The sequence below is a fragment of the Sinohyriopsis cumingii genome, chromosome 19, assembly GCF_028554795.1.
Source record: "Sinohyriopsis cumingii isolate HCF-2022 chromosome 19, ASM2855479v2, whole genome shotgun sequence".
NCBI classification, from domain to species: domain Eukaryota; kingdom Metazoa; phylum Mollusca; class Bivalvia; order Unionida; family Unionidae; genus Sinohyriopsis; species Sinohyriopsis cumingii.
Window position 1 is genome coordinate 43,279,936 of NC_142979.1, and position 21,688 is coordinate 43,301,623.

At 39.7% G+C, this 21,688-nt stretch overlaps 1 protein-coding gene across 1 annotated transcript in view; it reads right to left on the bottom strand.

Annotated features, from left to right (window-relative positions):
* Positions 1 to 8,313: 8,313 nt before the first annotated feature.
* LOC149775584 (uncharacterized) overlaps positions 8,314 to 21,688 on the bottom strand; it is a 52,607-nt gene continuing 39,232 nt past the window's right edge. The window contains exons 6-7 of the mRNA XM_089943027.1: positions 21,228 to 21,381; positions 8,314 to 10,776 (exon numbers count right to left, since the gene is read on the bottom strand). Coding sequence (XP_089799153.1) covers positions 10,098 to 10,776; positions 21,228 to 21,381 — 833 coding nt within the window. The 3' untranslated portion in view covers positions 8,314 to 10,097. The remainder of the gene's footprint in view (positions 10,777 to 21,227; positions 21,382 to 21,688) is intronic.

Here is a 21,688-nt window from a genome sequence, read left to right on the forward strand (position 1 = left end):
GTTTTGTAAATTGGAAGTCTTAGAATATAGAAATAAAGTCCATTTAAATTTAAAATTGTTGCATTAAGTAAAAGAAATATATAATGAAAAGGTTTCTTTTCATTTATTTGCAATAAAATTAAAAAGTAAATGCTGACAAAGCAAATTGGCTTCTTCCAAATGAAACAATAGGCAAATAGTTTACCCTTTGACCTTTAGAAACCTCATCTGTTGCATTCCTTTTCAAACCTTAAAATTTATTGCTGTCATCTCAGGAATAATTATGGCTAGTTTCATGTTTCTGTCTTTTAGCACAATATTGGTTGCTATGTTTACAAACTGTAATGTGCACTTTTAAAATAGCTCACTTTTTAACATGGTGGGGGGCTGGACTGTTAGAGACACTGATAAATACTGTTCTGTTGGGGGGGGGGGAATACAGGAGAATTATTCAATAGGACTGTTTTGATGCTTGTGACTTAAATGTTTCAGCAATACAATCAAAATTAAATCATACAACAATAATATATATGTTCTCTTTATGGGGGCACTCGCCAGTTATTATGTACTTTTGAGAGATTGATGCATGCAGCAAGGTGAAGGTGTTTGCATTTAAAACATGCACAGTGGAGAGAATGTTGGCATACCTTTATGCTACTTTAATGTATTGTGACTGACATTTCTTTGAATATTGTACTTTTGGAAATTGTACATGATCTAAGCACACTAACTAAAATAATTGCTCCTTTGTGCTAAAAATATCAGCCTGAATTAGTCTAAAGTACACTTTCTGTATCAGCTATTCAAATAGGGAAAATGAATTTTGCCAGATTAGATAATACCAGCTTCTGAAAGTGCAATGAATGAATTAAAAAATATATAAAATGTAAAAAAATAGTTATTGACTCTTTTTTTATACAATTTACCTCTGAAGTTCAGGAAGTCAAAATGACAGTGGTGCTAGCATTTTTTTGAAAGGTGAACATCTGGAGTAAGGCCAAGTTGTATACTCTATAACCCATATTACACCCATCAATCATACACCTAAATAAAGGGAATTAAAGGCTCTTTGAACTAAACCTAAGACATACAAGGTCTTTTCTAAATTGCCAGTATAATCAGTGATGAAAAGCCTAGGAAATTCTTTTTCTTTAAAATTCTAACCCTATGCAAAATATGAAACTGAAGAGCACCACCAAAAGCTGACAAACCAACTCATCTGTAAATCTTGAAATATAAAGTTACGCAATTTTTTAAACTTATATCAAATAGTAATTAGGAGTTGTCAGTAGACAAACCTGGTATGGATGGTTGGACAGAGGAATGTGCAGATTTAAGTATTGAAGAATTAAAAGGATAGTCCATTATTTTTGTATCCCTTGTCTTCCTGCAAAATGTTTGGACAGACCAAAAATACCTAAAGAGTGGTTACAAGTTCGAGACAAACACTACCTTCATTTGGAGGGGCATAGTGGTCAAGAGCGCTCACCATTATGGATCATTGCCATCTCACCTCTGTCTGCATGGATTCGAGTCTAAGGTTCGGCCAATGTGGGTATGTGAGAAAGCTTGTCAGTAGCTTCTTGTGGGTTGGTGGTTCTGTCCGGTGGTTTTGCCGGGTTCTTCCTTCGCCATTTATACTGGCTGCCAAGTATAGCCACCTATCTTGTGCTGAATAATGGCGTTAATCCTACAACAACGTTCATTTGGTTATTAACTGGAGAATGTTGAAGTAACTCACATTCTACAAAGCGAAATGAATTCACAGGAATTCAATATAAGGCCTGTGAATTCATTATAAGGCAAGTTTTTTTTCTCTCACTGCAGAGTGTTTAAAACATTTCTGGTATTCTTGATTCATAATAACAACTTCAAATCTGGTGTTGTGGGGGCAATAATATATATTAGTTGAGCACCATTTTCTTGCAGGACCATGTATGCATCATTAAAAATCTTTTGGTAAAAACTCCAAGTTCATCCATTCTGGTGGAGTACAGAGTTTCAAGTTGGACACTGTGGTGGCCATTTTGTATGTAACAGAGGCACCATTTTTATTTAAGACCAACTAAATATCACAAGAATTCTGGTAGCGTTATGTCTGGGCTTAAATGCTTTACATCTGAGTCTATTCATGGCCATAATGTGTCATATCTGGGCTAAATAAATGTTAACGTTTGAGCCAAAGATTTCAAGTGCAAGAATAATCTCAGTTAATACCCAACCTTGGACCAAATGTTCATCGGAAGCTCCGAGTAGAGTCCACATCTCAGCCATAATGAATCGCAAGTTTCAGTCAGAGAGAACTAGCTGCTTTGGACCAGAATATTATATCATCAGGACTTTCTTAATATGAGAGTCCAGTAATGACTGAGAATCCCCACCTATTTAAAAGCTAGAGAACAAGTAGTGCTTATAAAACAAGAGTACTGCCAAAAAGTCCTTTCTACTACTGTCCCACTGTGAAAACTTACATTCTACACCTGTACTACAGTGAAAAAAGCACATTCGACACCTGCCTCACTTTGTCTTTGAAAAACAGTACTTGTACACCTGTGCCACTGTGAAAAACAGAACATTCTACACTTGCCCCACTATGAAAAAAAGTATGTTCTACACCTGCCCCACTGTGAAAAACAGTACTTTCTTCACCTGCCCCACTGTGAAAAACAGTACATTCTACACCTGCCCCAGTGAAAAAAAGTACAGTCTGCACCTGCCCCACTGTAAAAAGGTATGTTCTACACCTGCCCCACAGTGAACAGTACTTCTACACCTGCCCCACTGTGAAAAAGTACACTCTACACATGCCCCACTGTAAACAACAGTACTTCTACACCTGCACAATGTGAAAAAGTACATTCTACACCTGCCCAACTGTGAACAACAGTACTTCTACACCTGCCCCACTGTGAAAAACAGCTGTTGTTGTTGTTGTTGTTGTTGTTGTAGGGTTTAATGCCATTTTTCAGCACAAGATAGGCTATACATGGCAGCCAGTATAAATGGTGGAGGAAGAACCCTGGAAAACCATGAGAAGAACCACAGACCCACGAGAATCTACTGGCAAGCTTTCTCACATACCCACATTAGCCAAACCCGAGACTTAAACTCACAAAGACTGAGGTGAGATGGCAGTGATCCAGAATGGTGAGCGCTTTTTTCCACTTGACCACTCGGGGCCCCTGTGAAAAACAGTACATCTGCACCTGCTCCAATGTTTAAAACAGTACTTCTACACCTGCCCCACTGTGAAAAAGTACATTCTACACATACCCCCCAGTTAAAAGCAGTACTTCTACACCTACCCCTCTGTGAAAAACAGTATTTCCACACCTGCCCCACTGTGAAAAACAGTACTGCCATACCTGCCCCACTGTGAAAAACAGTACTGCCATACTTACCCCACTGTGAAAAACAGTACTTCCATACCTGCCCCACTGTGAAAAACAGTACTGCCATACCCCCACTGTGAAAAACAGTACTGCCATACTTGTCCCACTGTGAAAAACAGTACTTCCATACCTGCCCCACTGTGAAAAACAGTACTGCCATACCTGCCCATTTTTTATAGTCCTCTTTATACTACAGTATAGGGATTGGTAAGACATGTTTGACTCTGGAGATCATTAGTCAACCAGTTATGCAGCCTGGAAATAAATTTGCTGTGCCCAAACCATTATTTCCAGGGGTGTATCCAGTAACAGCATTGGGTCATATACATGTAGGTAAGAGGTCTATGGCAATGGAACCCTGAGTAAGGGCCCAGTGAGAAAAGTTATTGCATTTATTTCCAGGGCATAATTTTATCCATCAAACTGTAAAATAAAAATCTTACCAGAGAAAACATACCAGCTGGTTTGCACTTATTTTTATAGGGGCATGCATAGGTTCCACCCCAGCCCCCCATCTGCTTCTAAGTTAGCATGACTGTGACCTTTAACGACCCCAAATTTAAAGGTTTCTGTATCACCCTACATGCAATCCATCCACAAAGTTTATTCAGGGAACTTACTCTAGAACAGTTATACATTTATGTGTACAGCCCATTTTTCTTTGAGCTAGGTCTGTGTTGCAGAACTAAAGCTGAAGTGCAGACACCATTTTTCTTCTTTCTGTCACAATGACCTTCATTCTTACCTCTGAAACCACACCTGTTAGTTTTTATGTAATCCAAAATGCAAGCTAACCATAAAGCTTGGTCAAGGTCTGGGTCCATGATGTGGAACTTGTGTTATTACGCAGAGACCATTTATCTTCTTTCCATCACAGTGATCTTGACCACTGAACTTTTAAAATTCCAAATTAAAAGCCTTCTTTCATTCCCCAAATACAAGCTATGTACTATGCTAATGGCTTAAATGGAGGCGAATTCAAGAGAATGTGCACAATGAAATAGTGAACAGATAGATGGAATAATTGACAGACAAATGGACAGTATAAAATGATATACTCTTCCTTATGGTGGGCATTTAAATGTGAATCATTAAATATATACCACTGGTAACCAAGGTGACCATACAAATACACTGCATGAACTTATCTCAGCAACTCTAAAACAGATTTTGGGGCAAAATGGACCAAAGAAGATGAGTGGGTAGAAAAGGCTTGTGGACTGGGATTCTAACAAATATGAAAGTACAGTGAACATAACAATCCCAAATATAAAATGCAATGCACTGTTTGTAGTCCTTTAATCATTTAATATGCAGTTATTTCACTACATAGGGAATAAAACTGAAAATGCAGCATGGTTAAATTACAACTTATTTGGCTTCCATATGATTTGAGTTACTTCCAAGTGCATCGAATTTCCAACATTTTCAAACTTCAATGATTTACAGTCCCATACTTGTATACTGTAGTTTCCATATAAACCAGACTGATTTCTGTTTCATAATCCTTACTGTACTAAAACCCGCACAAAACACAACAATGCAGAGAGTGCACAATATATCTAAAGTTGTTTGAGATTACTCATGCCAACCAAACAATAAAAATCTATCTGAACCAACTCTGGACATACAAATGTACTTTTTTTCAACTTAAAGGTCACTGAAGCTGCTATTCCCAAAAGACAATCCAATTTCAGATACAACAAATTTCAAAAGGAACAAGATAAATCACAGTGAAATATTGCTTTTAGATTTACAAAATGTCAATTACAGAGATTCCAAACATGATAAAGAAACACAGACTGCTGACATGTTTACAGTTACAACAAAGTGAAGGCATGTATTATTTGATTCTAGGCTAAAAACAAAACAAAAAGTTTTTATTTAATGGAGATCCACTCAGACAACATGAAAGTAGCCAATGAGAACAATATTAAAAAACATGTAAGCAACATACAGAGCTATCATCTTTTGAAACAACAGTGTAACATTTATTTAATTAAAGACACAAAGACAATAATCAATATATATTTACTAACAAAAGTAACTGATATACTATCAATAATCAAGTCAGCAGAGAAGTCGATGAAACTATTAAATTTATGTTTATATAGAACAGTACAAATGTGGCAAATGAGTATGCTTACATTGATGACTGGGTGACAAACGTATCATTCGTAGCTGAGTGAACCTTGGACACAGGAGACTGTGTGCAGAAAGTGATAACGAGTCCCTCATTAACCACATGTTGGGTCCATGGAATGGAGAAGAGTAAGTACTTGATAAGTAAAACAAAACCTGTGAAGTAATTTAAGGAACAGCATATTACCTTGGCAAATACATATAATGAAAAGGATGATGATCACTAATAATTTTGTTGTTTTGGGGTTTAGCGCCATTTCTCAGTGCAAGATAGGCTACACATGGTGGCCAGTATAATTGGAGGAAGGAGATACAGGAAAACACCCAATGAGAACCACTGACCCATGGGAAACTAATGGTAAGCTCTCTCACTTGCCTACATTGGCCAAAGCCTGAGACTCAAACTCATGCAGACACAGGTGAGATGGTAGTGATCAGTGAAGGTGAGCACTTTAGACCCCTCAGCTACACACGGCCATGGTTGCTTATATAAGTCCAATAAAAGGTATACTGTATGTTACTTTCTGTGTGTTCTCCCCTTACAGGATGAATGTTGTTGTTGTTGTAGGGTTTAACACCATTTTTCAGCACACGATAGGCTATACATGGCGGCCAGTATTAATGGTGGAGGAAGAACCTGGGAAAACCACGGAAAGAACCACCGACCCTCGAGAAGCTACTGGCAAGCTTTCTCACATACCCACATTGGCCAAATCCGAGACTCGAACCTACACAGACAGAGGTGAGATGGCAGTGATCCGTAATGGAGAGCGCTTTAGACCACTTGGCCACTCGGGGCCCCACAGGATGAATGTACACATCTGCCTATTCTTCAGGAAAGATTTTATATTACACAGATGATGTACAATCATTCATAACACTCTACAAATATAAAACCAGAAGGGATTTGCTTTGAATGCACCCCCCCCTCACCACAATGACAAATAATGCCATTCTGTGACAATGGTACTTTAGAAAAGGAAATATCCTGCAAAGTGAAGAAAAAATCCCTGATTTTAAAGTCCAGATTTTAGTTGTCCTGTGATAAAAACATTGTCAGTGTGATACTGTAAGTTGTTGATTTTAAAGTCCAGATTTTATTTGTCCTGTTATAAAGACTTTCTCAGAGTGTGATACTGCAAGTTGTTGATTTTAAAGTCCATATTTTAGTTGTCCTGTGATATAGATTTTGTCAGTGTGATACTGTAAGTTATAGTCCAAGTTTCTTCTGACCCTTGCCGCCCCATTTTTGATATTTGGACATTTATGTTGGGGTCTAGGGTCAGAGGCCATTCCCTATCGGAACGTTGGAATTCGCTGACATCATTTGGTGTTGGCATGGGGTAGCTGCTTACTAGCTGGCTCAGCAAACGTGTAAGACCTTTCATCGAGATACACCTGCATGAAATTGATTGGAATATGATTTATTTTCTCAAAAATCGTGAGCATAGCATTCATCATGTCTTTGATCCGCTGATAGACGAGATGAAAGTATTTCGTTACTGAAATTTGACCTGGATATGGCCATTTGCATTCCGAGTCAAATGACTATACAAATCTCGCAAGCTACGTGTCAATGATATCAGAGGTCATATAGTCATGTGATATATCACAATAAACAAATTTCCAAAGTTGTTGTATTTGAAAATATTATACAGAAGTCACTTAATCTTTGTAAATAAATATAATGCACACTCAATTCTCAACATCTTTATTCTGAGAACAACCAACCTGTTGGTATTGCAGCAGGGTGGAGAAAACCATTTTGAAGTAGTACTGAGCATGTGTCAGCGATTTTTTGTTGGTGCCACGTGACTGCACCACTGACATATGTTCTCTGCATATTGAATCTGGTTTTCTTCAAAATGCTGCATCATTTTCAGATTTTCAGTCATTATTTTCATAAAAAAATACTTTGAGAAGTTTTGTTTTTTTTCTGTAGTTTTAATAAAGATTACGTGACCTTCATTTATATGTTTGATCTGTTTCCTACAACAACACTAGAAATGATGTATTGTTGATATCATGTGACTGTATGACCTCTGATGTCATTGATATGTAGGTTGTGAAAGTTGCGTAGTCACGTGACTAGGAATACAAATGGCCGGATCCAGGTCACATTTCAGCAATGATGTACTTTCATCTTGTCTGTCAGCAGATTAAAGACATAGTGAATGGTCTGATCACAACTTCTGAGAAAATAAATCATATTCCTATCAATTTCATGCAGGTTTATCTCGATGAAAGGTCATTCAAGTTTGCTGGGCTGGCTTGTTAGTGGCTACCCCATGCCAACACCAGATGGTGTTGGCGAATTCCAACTTTTCGATAGGGAATGGACTCTGACACTATACCCCAACATAGATGTCCAAATATCAAAAATGGGGTGGCAAGTGTCAGAGAAAACTCAGACTATGTAAGTCGTTGGTTTTAAAGTCCAGATTTTACTTGTCCTGTGATAAAGACTTTGTCAGAGTATGATACAGAAAGTTCCTGATTTAAAAGTCCAGATTTTAGTTGTTCAGTGATAAAGACTTTGTCAGAGTGTTTATACAGAAAGTTCCTGATTTAAAAGTCCAGATTTTTAGTTGTCCTGTCATTTGCTCAAAATTGTTTTGTCAATTTAAATAACTTACAGAAAGCTTCAGATCTGCAAACGTTTAGGCAAGTTTCACATTTGTCACCCAAAAAAAGGAGCTAGGCAGCTAAAATTGTGTACATAAAGACAAAAGAAATTGATTGGTGTTTGTAAATGCACTAAAGACCAGATAAATCTAAGTTTAAAAATAAAATATTCAAACTGTGGAAAAACTGCTTTAATGGTATGACAATTTAATTGAGTCCTCTACATGTGCTGACAAAAATGGATACCAACCTTCATCTGTTTATCCGAAGTGATTTTTATTTAATTTTGCTAAACAAGTGTTTTCGGAATAAAGTTGAATCTAGGAATTTAAAAAACATGAAGAAAAAATGTGGATATGGCTTGAAAATCTTGTCAGCTAATCTAAATATTAATAAAAAATGACTATCAAGCTTCATGTACCTAGTGAGTCTTGTTAAATGTGCTTACCATATGTACTTGAATACAAGTCAAGTCAAATTGCAAAATAACACTGAACTTGATCTGCTGTTGCTTAACGTGCCAATAGATCAGGATCTATATTCCCTGTTCTACAGGCTATTCATAAAAAACCTCATAATGCACCTGCAGATCTGGGTCTGTGGTTTGCTCATGGACTTCTTTTATAAGTAAATACAGTATACGGTTTTTGAGAAAAAAAATGTATACCTTGTTTGTGGATTAGGAAAAAGAAATGTTCTAAAATATATGAGAAATTATAACTGTAACAATCATGTCATCAATTAAGATACAATTATCTCTGCAGAAATGAAAAGGATGGATCATAAAATTTCTTTCACATTCTTATTATAGACAGCAGTGAGTTTAGATACAATGAAACCACTTTAACCATAAATTACCAATCAAAATCATTTTACCATCACTTACAAATCAAAACCATTTCACCATCACTAATGAAATCAAAGCCATTTTAGAATCACTTACCAATCAAAACAATTTTACAATTATTTACCAATCAAAACAATTTTATCATTATTTACCAATCAATATTTTTAACCATCACTTATCAATCAAAAAACAATTTTACCATCACTTACCAATATTTTCACTTGAAAATGGGATTATCAAAAAAAGTAAACCATTCCCAACAATCAGCAAACAAAAATTACTTGTGATTAATACAAAATATGGTTTTAATATGGTTTGAATGTACCAACATTGGTATATTCAGACAGCCACTAATAACATAACAAAATGTATGGCAGCCTATTCATAAATAAATCTTACAGAGCCTTCAGTACTTTTATTTAATGTTTTTCACTATTAATTAATAAAATATAGAATTCCAATTAAGGAATGTAGAAAAGGCCTGTTGCACTCTCCAGCATGTTGCAAGGGGCAACTAAAGGAGTCAGGTACCATGCAAACTCAGTGGTTAGTGTCAGACACATGATTGAAATGGTGCAGGTTTGAATCCTACCAAAGGATTAGTGAAGGTTAGCTATCATGGGCAAGGTACATTCTTCCAACGGCCTCAGTACAATATAACCTCACCAAACCAATTAAACAACTGACCATACTAAACAATCTGGGTGGACCCGGAGGTGAGATTACCACGACTGACATTTCTGTTCCAAGAAAATATTTATAATTCTGAAGAGAATGGCCCCTGCATACCGGTATGATGAAAATGTCACAATCTACATGCCATATATACTCAACTACAAATTAGGTCCAATTGCAAGCACAATAGACCATGATCTGCTGTCTCATAATGCTCTGGCAGATCAGGGTCTATGCTGTTTGCTCCACTTATTAATCCTAACAAACTGTATCGACTGAGATCTGCCAGAATATTATGCAAAAGCTGGTCTGGAAGTATGCAGTTTCTATAAGGAGCTGACTTTCGGGTGAGTATATATAGTAATTTACAGTTCAATACAACACCAATACAGCTCTTAAACCCAACATAACCCATGACATCGACACAAACTACTGCATCAATCATCTTCGTCCTCCACAACAGGTTTTGCCCTCTCTCTAGCAATCTTTCTGGCCAGGTATCTTGCTCTAGCATCTTTGATTTCACCTTGAGTAGTATGACGTGCATACTTAGATTGCTGTTGCTCTTCCTCTTGTTTTTTCATCTCTTCATCATCTTTTTCTTCAGTTTCCTTGGACTTTACCTGTTTCCTGTCTCTGGTTTCAATTACTTCTTCATCTTTACGTTTCTTACTGGAATTATTTGATTTCAATGGTAATGGTGATGAAGATTTATTCCTAGATCGTTCCTCAGACCTTGACCGTTGTCTCTCTTTAGAACTTTGTTTTGAATGTTTTACTGTTTCCTTCGACCCTGAATTTTTTAACCTGTCTCTTGACCCTGACCTATGTCTTTCTCTAGACCTTGACCTTCTGTACCTTTCCCTAGAATCTGATATTTTTTGCCTCTCTCGAGATCTTGATCTTGACTGCCTTCTTTCTTTTTTATCATCAGAACGTCTTTCCTTTTTATCATCAGAGTGTCTTTCCTTCTGTTTATTCATTGTAACATCTGTATGTCTTTCATCCGATTGTCTCTCTTGTGACTTGGATCTTGATTTATGTTTTCTTTCTTCTGACCCTGATCCACTCGATTTGTGCTGCTTGTTTTTGTCTTCTGGTGGTGGAGATAGTTTTCTGAAAAAGAAATGATACATTTAAAAAAACATGCCTCTATAATGATGCAAATCAAGAACAGTAACTCTGGCAGAATGATGGCAAATATATTCAAACATGAAAAAAAAAAACATTTAAAATCAATTGGAAACATAATGGAATAACTCTTACAAATTCATCAGAGCTCATCAGCAAAGCATTTTCATCTGATGTCAGTTTGTTTCTGCCCAGACTTGAAGCAATTTATCAAAAGCCTTGAAGGGAATATGGGCCAAAAGGTATTTCAAGGATATCAAGATAAGACCATTTCTTCCTTTTAACTGCTGACTGTTGAAACCATCTCTGATTTTCTTCATCAATAATAAGATTTTCAAATTAGCTGCTCGGTATGTCAGATTGTCACTGTTTTCATTTAGGATCAACAAATCCTCCAGTGAAACCTCAAGCTTCTGTGTTTTCATTTAGGATCAACAAGTTTTCCATTGAAACATCATGCTTCTGTGTTTTCACTTAGGATAAACAAGTCTTCAAGTGAAACCTCATGCTTCTGTGTTTTCACTTAGGATAAACAAGTCTTCCAGTGAAACCTCATGCTTCTGTGTTTTAACTTAGCATCAACAAGTCTTCCAGTGAAACCTCATGCTTCTGTGTTTTCACTTAGGATAAACAAGTCTTCCAGTGAAACCTCATGCTTCTGTGTTTTCATTTAGGATCAACAAGTCTTCCATTGAAACCTCATGCTTCTGTGTTTTCACTTAGGATAAACAAGTCTTTCATTGAAACATCACACTTCTGTGTTTTCATTAGGATCAACAAGTCTTCCATTGAAACCCCATGCTTCTGTGTTTTCACTTAGGATCAACAAGTCTTCCAGTGAAACCTCATGCTTCTGTGTTTTCACTTAGGATCAACAAGTCTTCCAGTGAAACCTCATGCTTCTGTGTTTTCACTTAGGATCAACAAGTCTTCCAGTGAAACCTCATGCTTCTGTGTTTTCACTTAGGATAAACAAGTCTTCCATTGAAACATCACACTTCTGTGTTTTCATTAGGATCAACAAGTCTTCCATTGAAACCTCATGCTTCTGTGTTTTCACTTAGGATCAACAAGTCTTCCAGTGAAACCTCATGCTTCTGTGTTTTCATTTAGGATCAACAAGTCTTCCAGTGAAACCTCATGCTTCTGTGTTTTCACTTAGGATCAACAAGTCTTCCAGTGAAACCTCATGCTTCTGTGTTTTCACTTAGGATCAACAAGTCTTCCAGTGAAACCTCATGCTTCTGTGTTTTCACTTAGGATAAACAAGTCTTCCATTGAAACATCACACTTCTGTGTTTTCATTAGGATCAACAAGTCTTCCATTGAAACCTCATGCTTCTGTGTTTTCACTTAGGATCAACAAGTCTTCCAGTGAAACCTCATGCTTCTGTGTTTTCATTTAGGATCAACAAGTCTTCCATTGAAACCTCATGCTTCTGTGTTTTTAGTTTTGGAGACGTAACAATAACAAATTCAAGATGGCTGACAGGTGGGCATATTGGATATCATATTGGCACCATTTCAATTAAGTACCAACTAGACATCATATGATGCCATGATGAAGTCTTCTGGTGAAAGCACAATACTGATATGACCAGCCATCTAGAAGTAGCCATAACAAGATTTTCAAGATGGCCATTGTGGTAGCCATACCTTAATTTTGATTGGTATAATTTTCATTATGACACACCAGATATCATAAGAAGTTCTGAATCGGTGCAAAATCCTTGCTACTTGGAATATTTATTCAGGAGAAGGATGAAAGGATTTTCAAAATGGCCACTGTGGTGGTCATACTGAATATCTGAGCATTACCATTTTCATTTAGGACCAAGCAGATATCATAAGAATTCATTTAGTAAAATACAAGTTGATATGACCATCCCTTCAGGAGTAGCAGTATTAGATTTTCAAGATGGCCATTGTAATAGCTATATTGGATGAACAAGATGCACCTTTTCATTAAGGGCCAACTAGACATCATAAGAAGTTTTCTGGTGAAACTCCATGGCAATATTACTTTAGTTTCATGATGAGTAGCTATCCTACAATTTTAAAGATGGCTGCTATGGTGGCCATATTGAATGTCAAACTGACACTATTTTCATTTAGGATCAATTAGATCATAAAGTGGTCTAAGTTTGACACTGCCCGGGGTGGGAGTGGGAGACAAGCGCCCCAATCCTCCAAAATGCCCCATACGGCCTGCGTCTCTTACTGCCTCTGTCAACTAAAATCCAGCTCCTGGCCTTCGCGAGTGGCTTAGATTTGAAGCCCGGCAGACCATGTTTTCTACTAACAGGAGAAGGGGTGAAGGCGGCCCACTGGCGCCTTAAAACCAGTTGCTTCGGGTAGATGGGACTCGTAAACCTTGGATGGTAGCTCATCTAGGAGAAGGAAAACTCCGATTCCAAACCTCTGCTGCCTTGTGGCTATACCCACTCATGGGAAAGGCTAAGGGAGTAAACCCTGACAGAAAATCCGGAGATGGAGTCCCTAAGGCGGTATGACATTGACTTCAACGTCATTCTGGCAACTCCTGCGACGCCGTTGGTGCCAAGCTGTATCGGCATTCGTCGTTCCCTTGGGCACACCAGCTGCGTGGAGAGGGGGGATCTGCTGCATGGGCAACAGCTGATTCTCCATACCACCCTGCCCAGGCTTCATAGCTCCACTGGAGAGGACACTCCAGCGTCGTCGTATGGCGTTGGCACAACACGAGAAGTAGCAGTTTACCGGTTCTAAGTCAAAGCTCGATTGGCGTAGAGCTTGGCGCCAGGGGTTACTTCTGACGGTGGGAGAGATCATCAGGTCTCACTGGACAGCTACCGCCCGCCTCAAGCTGGGCAGCCCCCAGTCAGTAAGGTGCTGCCCGCCATGGCCTGCCTGCTTCACTGGGTGCGTGGAGCTTAGAGAACCATCTCGACAAGTGGGCCACAAAACTCTGCACCAGGAAAGACTAAAAGAAGAAATAAAAAGACTCCAACTCTTCGTTTTGCAACCTGGAACATCAGGACCATGTGTCCTGGATTGACCACTGACCTACAGCAGATCGACGATGCATGGAAGACTGCCGTCATTGACAGAACTCTCCCGACTGAACATCAACATTGCCTGCCTCCAGGAGACCCGACTGGCTGACAGCGGCACCATCAGGGAAGCCAATTACACATTCTTTTGGCAGGGGAAGCCCTTGGATGAACCTAGGCAGCATGGTGTAGGCTTTGCCGTCAAGAACATGCTAATCGCCTTCATTGAACCTCCATCATCAGGTACTGAGAGAATCCTTGCCCTCCGGCTGTCAACATCCTTAGGCCCGGTCAACATCTTCAGTGTGTACGCCCCAACCCTCTACTCCACCTACGAGGAGAAAGACAAGTTTTATGAGGCTCTGGATCAGGCAATATCCAGTATCCCCAACAATGAAAGCCTTTACTTACTAGGAGACTTCAATGCTAGAGTGGGAACTGACCATGAGGCCTGGTCCACCTGTCTCAGCTTTTACGGAAGGGGCAAGATCAACGAGAATGGTCAGCGACTGCTGGAGATGTGCTGCTCCCACAGCCTATGTGTGACAAACACTTTCTTCAAATGCAAGGAGATCCACCAGGTGTCGTGGAGACACCCATGTTCACGCCACTGGCACCAGCTAGACCTCGTCATCACCAGGCGTGCAGAACTGGCCAGTGTCCTCCTTACCCGCAGCTACCACAGTGCCAATTGTGACACGGACCATTCCCTCGTGGCCAGCAAGGTGCGAATATTACCCAAGAAGCTGCACCACGCCAAGAAGAAGGGTCACCCACGTATCAACACCTACTGTGCAAGCAACCCAGAGAAAACACAGCAGTTCATCAGCAAACTGAAGGAAGCCCTCACCAAAGTGACACCTGATGACACCATTGATTCCAAGTGGTCCCATATCCGTGACTCTGTGTACAATTCAGCCATCACAGCTTACGGGAAGAGGGAGCGAAAGAATGTCGACTGGTATGAAGCAAACTGGGAGGAGATGGAGCCCGTGACTGAGGCAAACAGGAAAGCCCTTCTGGCATACAAGGCTGCACCTAGCCCCAGAACACTACAAGCCCTCAGGATTGCAAGGAATAATGCCCAGAAGACCGCCCGCCGCTGTGCCAACACCTACTGGCTGAACCTTTGCAACAGTATACAGACAGCTGCTGACACCGGGGATACAAGAGGAATGTATGAGGGTATCAAAAAAGCGACAGGCCCCCCCAGCTACAAGACCGCCCCCCTCAAGTCCAAGACGGGCGAAGTCATCACAGACCAGGGGAAACAACTGCAGCGATGGGTTGAGCACTATCTTGAGCTATATGCAACCCAAAACAATGTCACTGGAACTGCCCTGGACGCCATTCCAGACCTGCCTGTCATGGAGGAGCTAGACACACAGCCCACCCTGGAAGAGCTCAGAAAAGCCATCGATTGCCTTGCCTGTGGGAAGGCTCCTGGAAGCGACGGCATTCCGCCTGAAGTCCGCAAGAGCGGAAAACCAGCACTGCTCCAGCCCCTACACACACTCCTCTGCCTTTGCTGGGAACAGGGATACATCCCACAGGACATGCGTGATGCCAACATCGTCACTTTGTACAAAAACAAAGGAGACCGTAGCGACTGTAACAACTATCGGGGCATCTCCCTCCTCAGCATCGTCAGAAAGGCCTTCGCCCGTGTTGCCTTGGCACGCTTGCAGATCCTAGCCTCCCGCGTCTACCCAGAATCCCTGTGTGGATTTTGAGCCGGCAGGTCAACTGTAGACATGATCTTCTCACTACGTCAGCTGCAGGAGAAGTGTCGCGAGCAGCGGATGCCCCTCTACATTGCCTTCATAGACCTGACGAAGGCGTTTGACATGGTTAGTCGGAGTGGACTCTTCAGACTCCTGCAGAAGATCGGCTGCCCCCCACGTCTGCTTGCTGTCATTATGTCGTTCCACGAGAACATGCACAGCACAGTGTGCTTCAATGGCGCAACATCTGAAGCATTCCCAGTCGTTAGCGGAGTCAAACAAGGCTGTGTCCTTGCACCGACGCTCTTTGCCATCTTCTTCTCCATGCTTCTCCAGTACGCATTCAAGGACTGCAGCGAGGGAGTGTACATCCATACCAGGGCTGACGGCAAGCTGTTCAACATCGCCCGTCTCCGTGCTAAGACTAAAGTCACAGAGGTACTCATCCGTGAATTGCTCTTTGCCGACGATGCAGCCTTGACATCACACACGGAAGATGGACTTCAGCAGCTGGTATGCTGCCTCTCCCATGCATGTAAGGAATTTGGACTGACCATCAGTTTGAAGAAAACAAATGTCATGGCACAGGACACAGACTCCCCTCCCTCTGTCTCAATCGATGGGTACAATTTGGAAGTTGTCGAGAACTTCACATACCTCGGGTCTAACATCTCCAGCTCACTCTCCATTGATTCTGAGGTGGGCGGCAGGATTGCCAAGGCAGCAGCAGTGATGGCCAGACTTAACCAGAGAGTCTGGAACAACCCCAACCTCACAGAGAAGACCAAACTGCGTGTCTACCAAGCGTGCGTGCTCAGCTCACTTCTCTACAGCAGCGAAACATGGACCACCTATGCAAGACACGAGAGGAAACTCAACAGCTTCCACCTGAGATGTCTGCGGCGCATTCTGCACATCCAGTGGCAGGACAAAGTACCCAACACAGAGGTTCTAGAACGCGCCAACATGAACAGCATGTTCTCCATACTCAGCGAGAGGCGCCTTCGCTGGCTCGGCCATGTCAAGAGAATGGACCCAGGTCGCATTCCCAAGGACCTGTTATATGGGGAGTTAGCAGAAGGTGCACGACCAACTGGACGACCACATCTGCGCTACAAAGATGTTTGCAAGAAGGATATGAAGACAGCAAACATCAATGTCAACGACTGGGAGAGCTGTGCAAACAACCGTTCCAGCTGGCGTCTAGCTGTCAGGCAGGGAGTTCAAAACGCAGAGGAAAAGAGAAGAATAAAGCAAGCTGAAGAGAGCTAAAAAGAAGGATAAGCAAAAGCGTACTTTGGAGCTATGCCATCGTCTCTCGTAGACGGACGGATGCCAAGAAGATCATAAAATATCTTTCAGTGGAAACCCTATTTTAATATCACCATCCATTCAGAAGTAACAATAACAAGATTTTCAAGATGGCTTCTCTGGTGGCCCTCCTGGACATCAAATCAGCTGCATTTTCATTCAGGTGAAAACCCTACATCAATATGACTTTCATTTCTGATGGAGTATTGATAATAAGATTTTCAAGATGGCTACTGCGATGGCCATATTGGCTGTCAAAGCAACACATTTTCAATTAGGACCAACACAACTGTGCAAAGAATGTGTGTGCAATCCTACAAGTAAGTAGCTTATGACGAGTTTCAACAATAAACTTATGCCAATGGACAGATGGACAGTCAGATGGATGACATTCTGGTCTATGGCCTGTGCAGCTAAAAACAAAAAAGGGCCATAACTCTTGAGTAACAATAAGTATGACAACTTTAGCATGTGCATATCTTCACCTGGTGTCAATGTCTTGTTACACACACAAAATTATCATTAATATTATATTTACATTATGTTATGCCATGCTGACCACAAGTCAATATGTCTACTAAACTTCACTGCATTTCATCATAAGCTGTAGAACCAGTTGCATAAATTGTGTATACAATTCAATCCCAAAAAGTGACTGTGTGATTTGGATTTTTGATGCAGCTTTAACAATTTTTCAGTCATATCGCTATGATGTCTGCTTTGTGGCACTTTATATTGATATTTAGTACCGGTCATCATGTCGCATACATGTAACATGAAGTCCCACCCAGTCACATTATCCTGACACTAAGTTGATCAGTCCTAACTCTAATATCTTAATACTGAGCGCTTAGTGAGGCAGCTGTTAGTACCATTTTTATAAGTGTTTAGTTCACACCCACAACCTCCAGCATCCAAGACAGATGCTCTAACCACTAGGCCAACAGAGCAATCACCAAAAAGCGACATAACTCTGAAAAACTGCATCAGACAATGGAATGAGTGTGTGTGATTTGGATTTTTAACGTAGCTTTAAAAAAAAATCAGACATATCGCTACAATGTCTGCAGTGTGGCAGTCTATAGTGATGTCTAGCACTGGGGCATCATGCCACAGACATGTAGCATGATGTACCACCCAGTCACATTATCCTGACACCAGGCTGACCAGTCCTAACATTAACCTCTTAATGCTGAGCACCTAGCAAGGCAGTTGTTAGTACCATTTCTGTAAGTCTTTGGTATGACTCAGCCGATGATCGAACCCACAATCTCCCGTTTCTAAGGCAGATGCTCTAACCACAAGGCCACCAGAGTGGTTACAATGGAATGATATGTGCATATTAACCTCATGTGTTTGCAAAGTTTAAGAACAATTAATCAAAAGCCATGGGACTAGTTGCATTTGCATGGAATTATCAAATATTATATACACATTAAACATCAAAACAAGTGTTTACATTAAAATGGAATTTAGTTTACTTAGTATTTTTTTTCCTTAGCTGGAGATGGGCATACAAAACCTAAAAGTCCTCTCTACCACCACTCAAAACAGCTCATACATTGTTGTTGTGTGTACTGACTTATGATATGAACTCAATGAAACTTTCTGATAAAACTATTGGACTCTTTGTGAAGATACATTTCATATAAAAAAATGACCATATATTTTAAGGATTTTATATTTTGGACCATTATATTAAATACATTTCAAAGAACAATTTTATATTTATCTAGTAGCTGATCATGCTTAGATTCTTAGATTTTTCTGGAAGTGTTTGTCTTCCTTAATTTTTCTGCAAGTTTTAAAATTCACATTTTTACCTTTATCTTTAAACTTGTAGAATGTCATGCTCATGTTTAAGTTAAAGAGTTTATCTTTCTAAAGTATTTTCTAGCCGAGTGGTCTAAAGCGCTTGCCGTTCCGGATCACTGCCATCTCACCTCTGTCTGCGTGGGTTCGAGTCCAAGGCTCGGCTAGCATGGGTACGTGGGAAGGCCTGCCAGTAGCTTCTCGTGGGTCGGTGGTTCTTCCCTGGGTTTTCCAGGGTTCTTCCTCCACCAATTATACTGGCCGCCATGTATAGCCTATCTTGTGCTGAAAAATGGCGTTAAACCCTAGAACAACAACAACAACATCTAAAGTATTTTCTGCAAAATTATTTATTTTTACATTTTTTTAATTTACCTTTACTCAGCAGCATTAGTGTATGGCTAAACATAATACATATATACTACATATATTCTCACATTTTGATCTTTTACAGTGTAATCCAAAATAATATATAAGGGTGAATGTTAACTAACAAAGTCAATGGTAATGCCATAAACAAAAGGCCCAAGTGACGCTGAGCCTGAGACTTGTCTGCTGACATCTGCCTAAGTGCTGATTTTCAAGAGCAGATGGCTAAGAAATTTTAGTCAATAGGATATTTTGTGTAGCAATATCTTCTCAAGTCAGTGACTGCATATTTTTTCAATGTTTCTCTTTTTATTTTATATATATTCATCTGTATCAGATGGCACATCAGCATTATCCAATAGAAAAATGTGTTTATACCAGCATAAGGTAGGGAACAAAAATCATTTTAAATAGCAAAATAAATCTTATCAGTCATTTACATATGCAAAATAAACCTCCTTTGCCAAATGGCTTCTGCCTCATCAAGTTAATAAGGTTTCACCCAAAACAAATTCATAGGTCAGAGAAACTGAAAGTCTGTGTAGGTCAGCTACATATTTATAGAAATATGAATACAGAATCTAACTTCCTTAGGTCACGTGGTGTTTGCATAAGCATACTAACAAGGTTTTGCACTAAAAGAGTCCACTTCCAAAAAGCAAAACAAAACTTATCAAAAAAATGAAAAGAGAATGCTTCCAGGAGTCTTCTTAAGATGAGGAAGTCTTCCACACCTACCTACAGAGGGGACAAAATGGCAGCTGATGGGTGACCACATTATTACAAGGTATATGCATTCCCAATTTAAGACGAGTATTTAATGACCTTTAATGACTTCTCTGACAACAAATATGTATAGTATCTGCATACCCAATTTAGTTGCTAAGCTGGTAAACATTCTTCTTATCACCCCACTTCTTTAAAGCCTCTGAAAACTGGAAATGGTCTATACGACCCCCTTGTACCCCAGTAATCATCAGTTTATTCACTGTTGTTAAGATCAGTTTAAATTCTATTTTGTGAACTAAATCCCCATTTACAATCTGCTGTATCTAATGGGCGCACCACTGCAATCCAAGGAGATGCTCATCACGATATTCAAGGATAATTATCTGCAACATGATCATGTTGTCTCTAGGATATTTCTGTTATAGGATTACATTTGTTGCAAGGCTGTATTCAACCAAGGCTGCATCTTCTGATGAACATATATTAACCTGTGCAACTATTTTCATTAGTAAAAGGATTATCTTCCTTTTACTCTTGACAAAGAAACATACCTCCTTTTTGGTTCTTTCCCTTAACCAGTTATAGGTAATCAGTCATGTGCCTTGGAATTTTAGTTCCTTTCCTTCTCTTTTTCCTCTGGTTCCACATGCTGTGGAGGAGGTGTGTACTATTTCCGTGTTGGCGGCTTGTGCAACGACTTTAGTTCATGTCAGAACTTGAGAACTTTCACTTGAAAGAATTGACTGCAGCAGATGATCTTATCATAAAGAGATTAGTTATCTTCAATTCTGTCATTCACTCGCTGCTTCTTATGCTCTATACAGATATGTTATGGCTGGTTAATGGATCAGTTTGTTATACCCCTCAGAGACAATTAAATTGGAACCCTGGAGTTTCTGCAAAAACTGCAGCAGATCTCAGTCACATAGATACTTGTATTCAAACACTAAATTGACCTCAGTATTGCTTGACTGATATCCCCTACAAAATGGACAACCATGACTTAATTTGACAAACCGTTATCTTTAAAAAAAATTCTCAGAAAACCTGGGTACGACAAACTGCAAGAACGACATATAATTTTTTGTGTGACCTAACCCCCATTGGTTTTGAGAAGTTGTGTGACTAATGATCTTTGTTGTGAGAAACCCAAAATCCCCTGGCCTGGCAGAATCTCTGAATATATAAATCATTTATATTATGTAAAGTTGCAATCATATCATTTATACATAACTGCAAAACAAGGTCTGCACTGAAACAATCTTAGCCAAAAGATATGATGGAAACAAGTCTCATTTGTATATGTTTAAATATTTTAGTGTAATCATGCAAACAAGCTTTCTGGGATGGCTGGATTTAAGGATATATAGATAACAGACTGACAGGACTGAATGAAATCAAAAGTTGTACACTTCTGTCTGAAGAGGAGATGGCAAAAGCCAGAAACATAACCGCTTACTCTTGCTTTACTGGCACTGTGTCCTCCTGGGTATTTTTCTCCTCTTGCTTTACTGGCACTGTGTTCTCCTGGGTATTTTTCTCCCCTACCGTTTCATTCAGGATGTATCTGTAGAAGCCACTAAGATCTTTCTGTTTGGTGACATCCAACATGGCTGCAGTAAGAAAAGTGCAAATACATATATTTTCAAATTTTATGCATATGTAAGGTCCTAATGGAATGTCTGAACAAGACAACAACATAGTGTCAATTTAAAGTTAAGTTCTAAACATGTAAAGAAATATACAATTGCAGAGAAGAAGAACTTTAAGCAGTTTCTAAAGTACTCAACCTCAGGCAAGTCAAAACAATTTAGAGAGAGAGAGAGATGGAGGAGAGAGAGAGAAAAGGGCCATGTTTCATTCATAATGCTTTATGTTCTGCAAGTTTTATACCCTGTGATCTTGCCACAGTACATATAT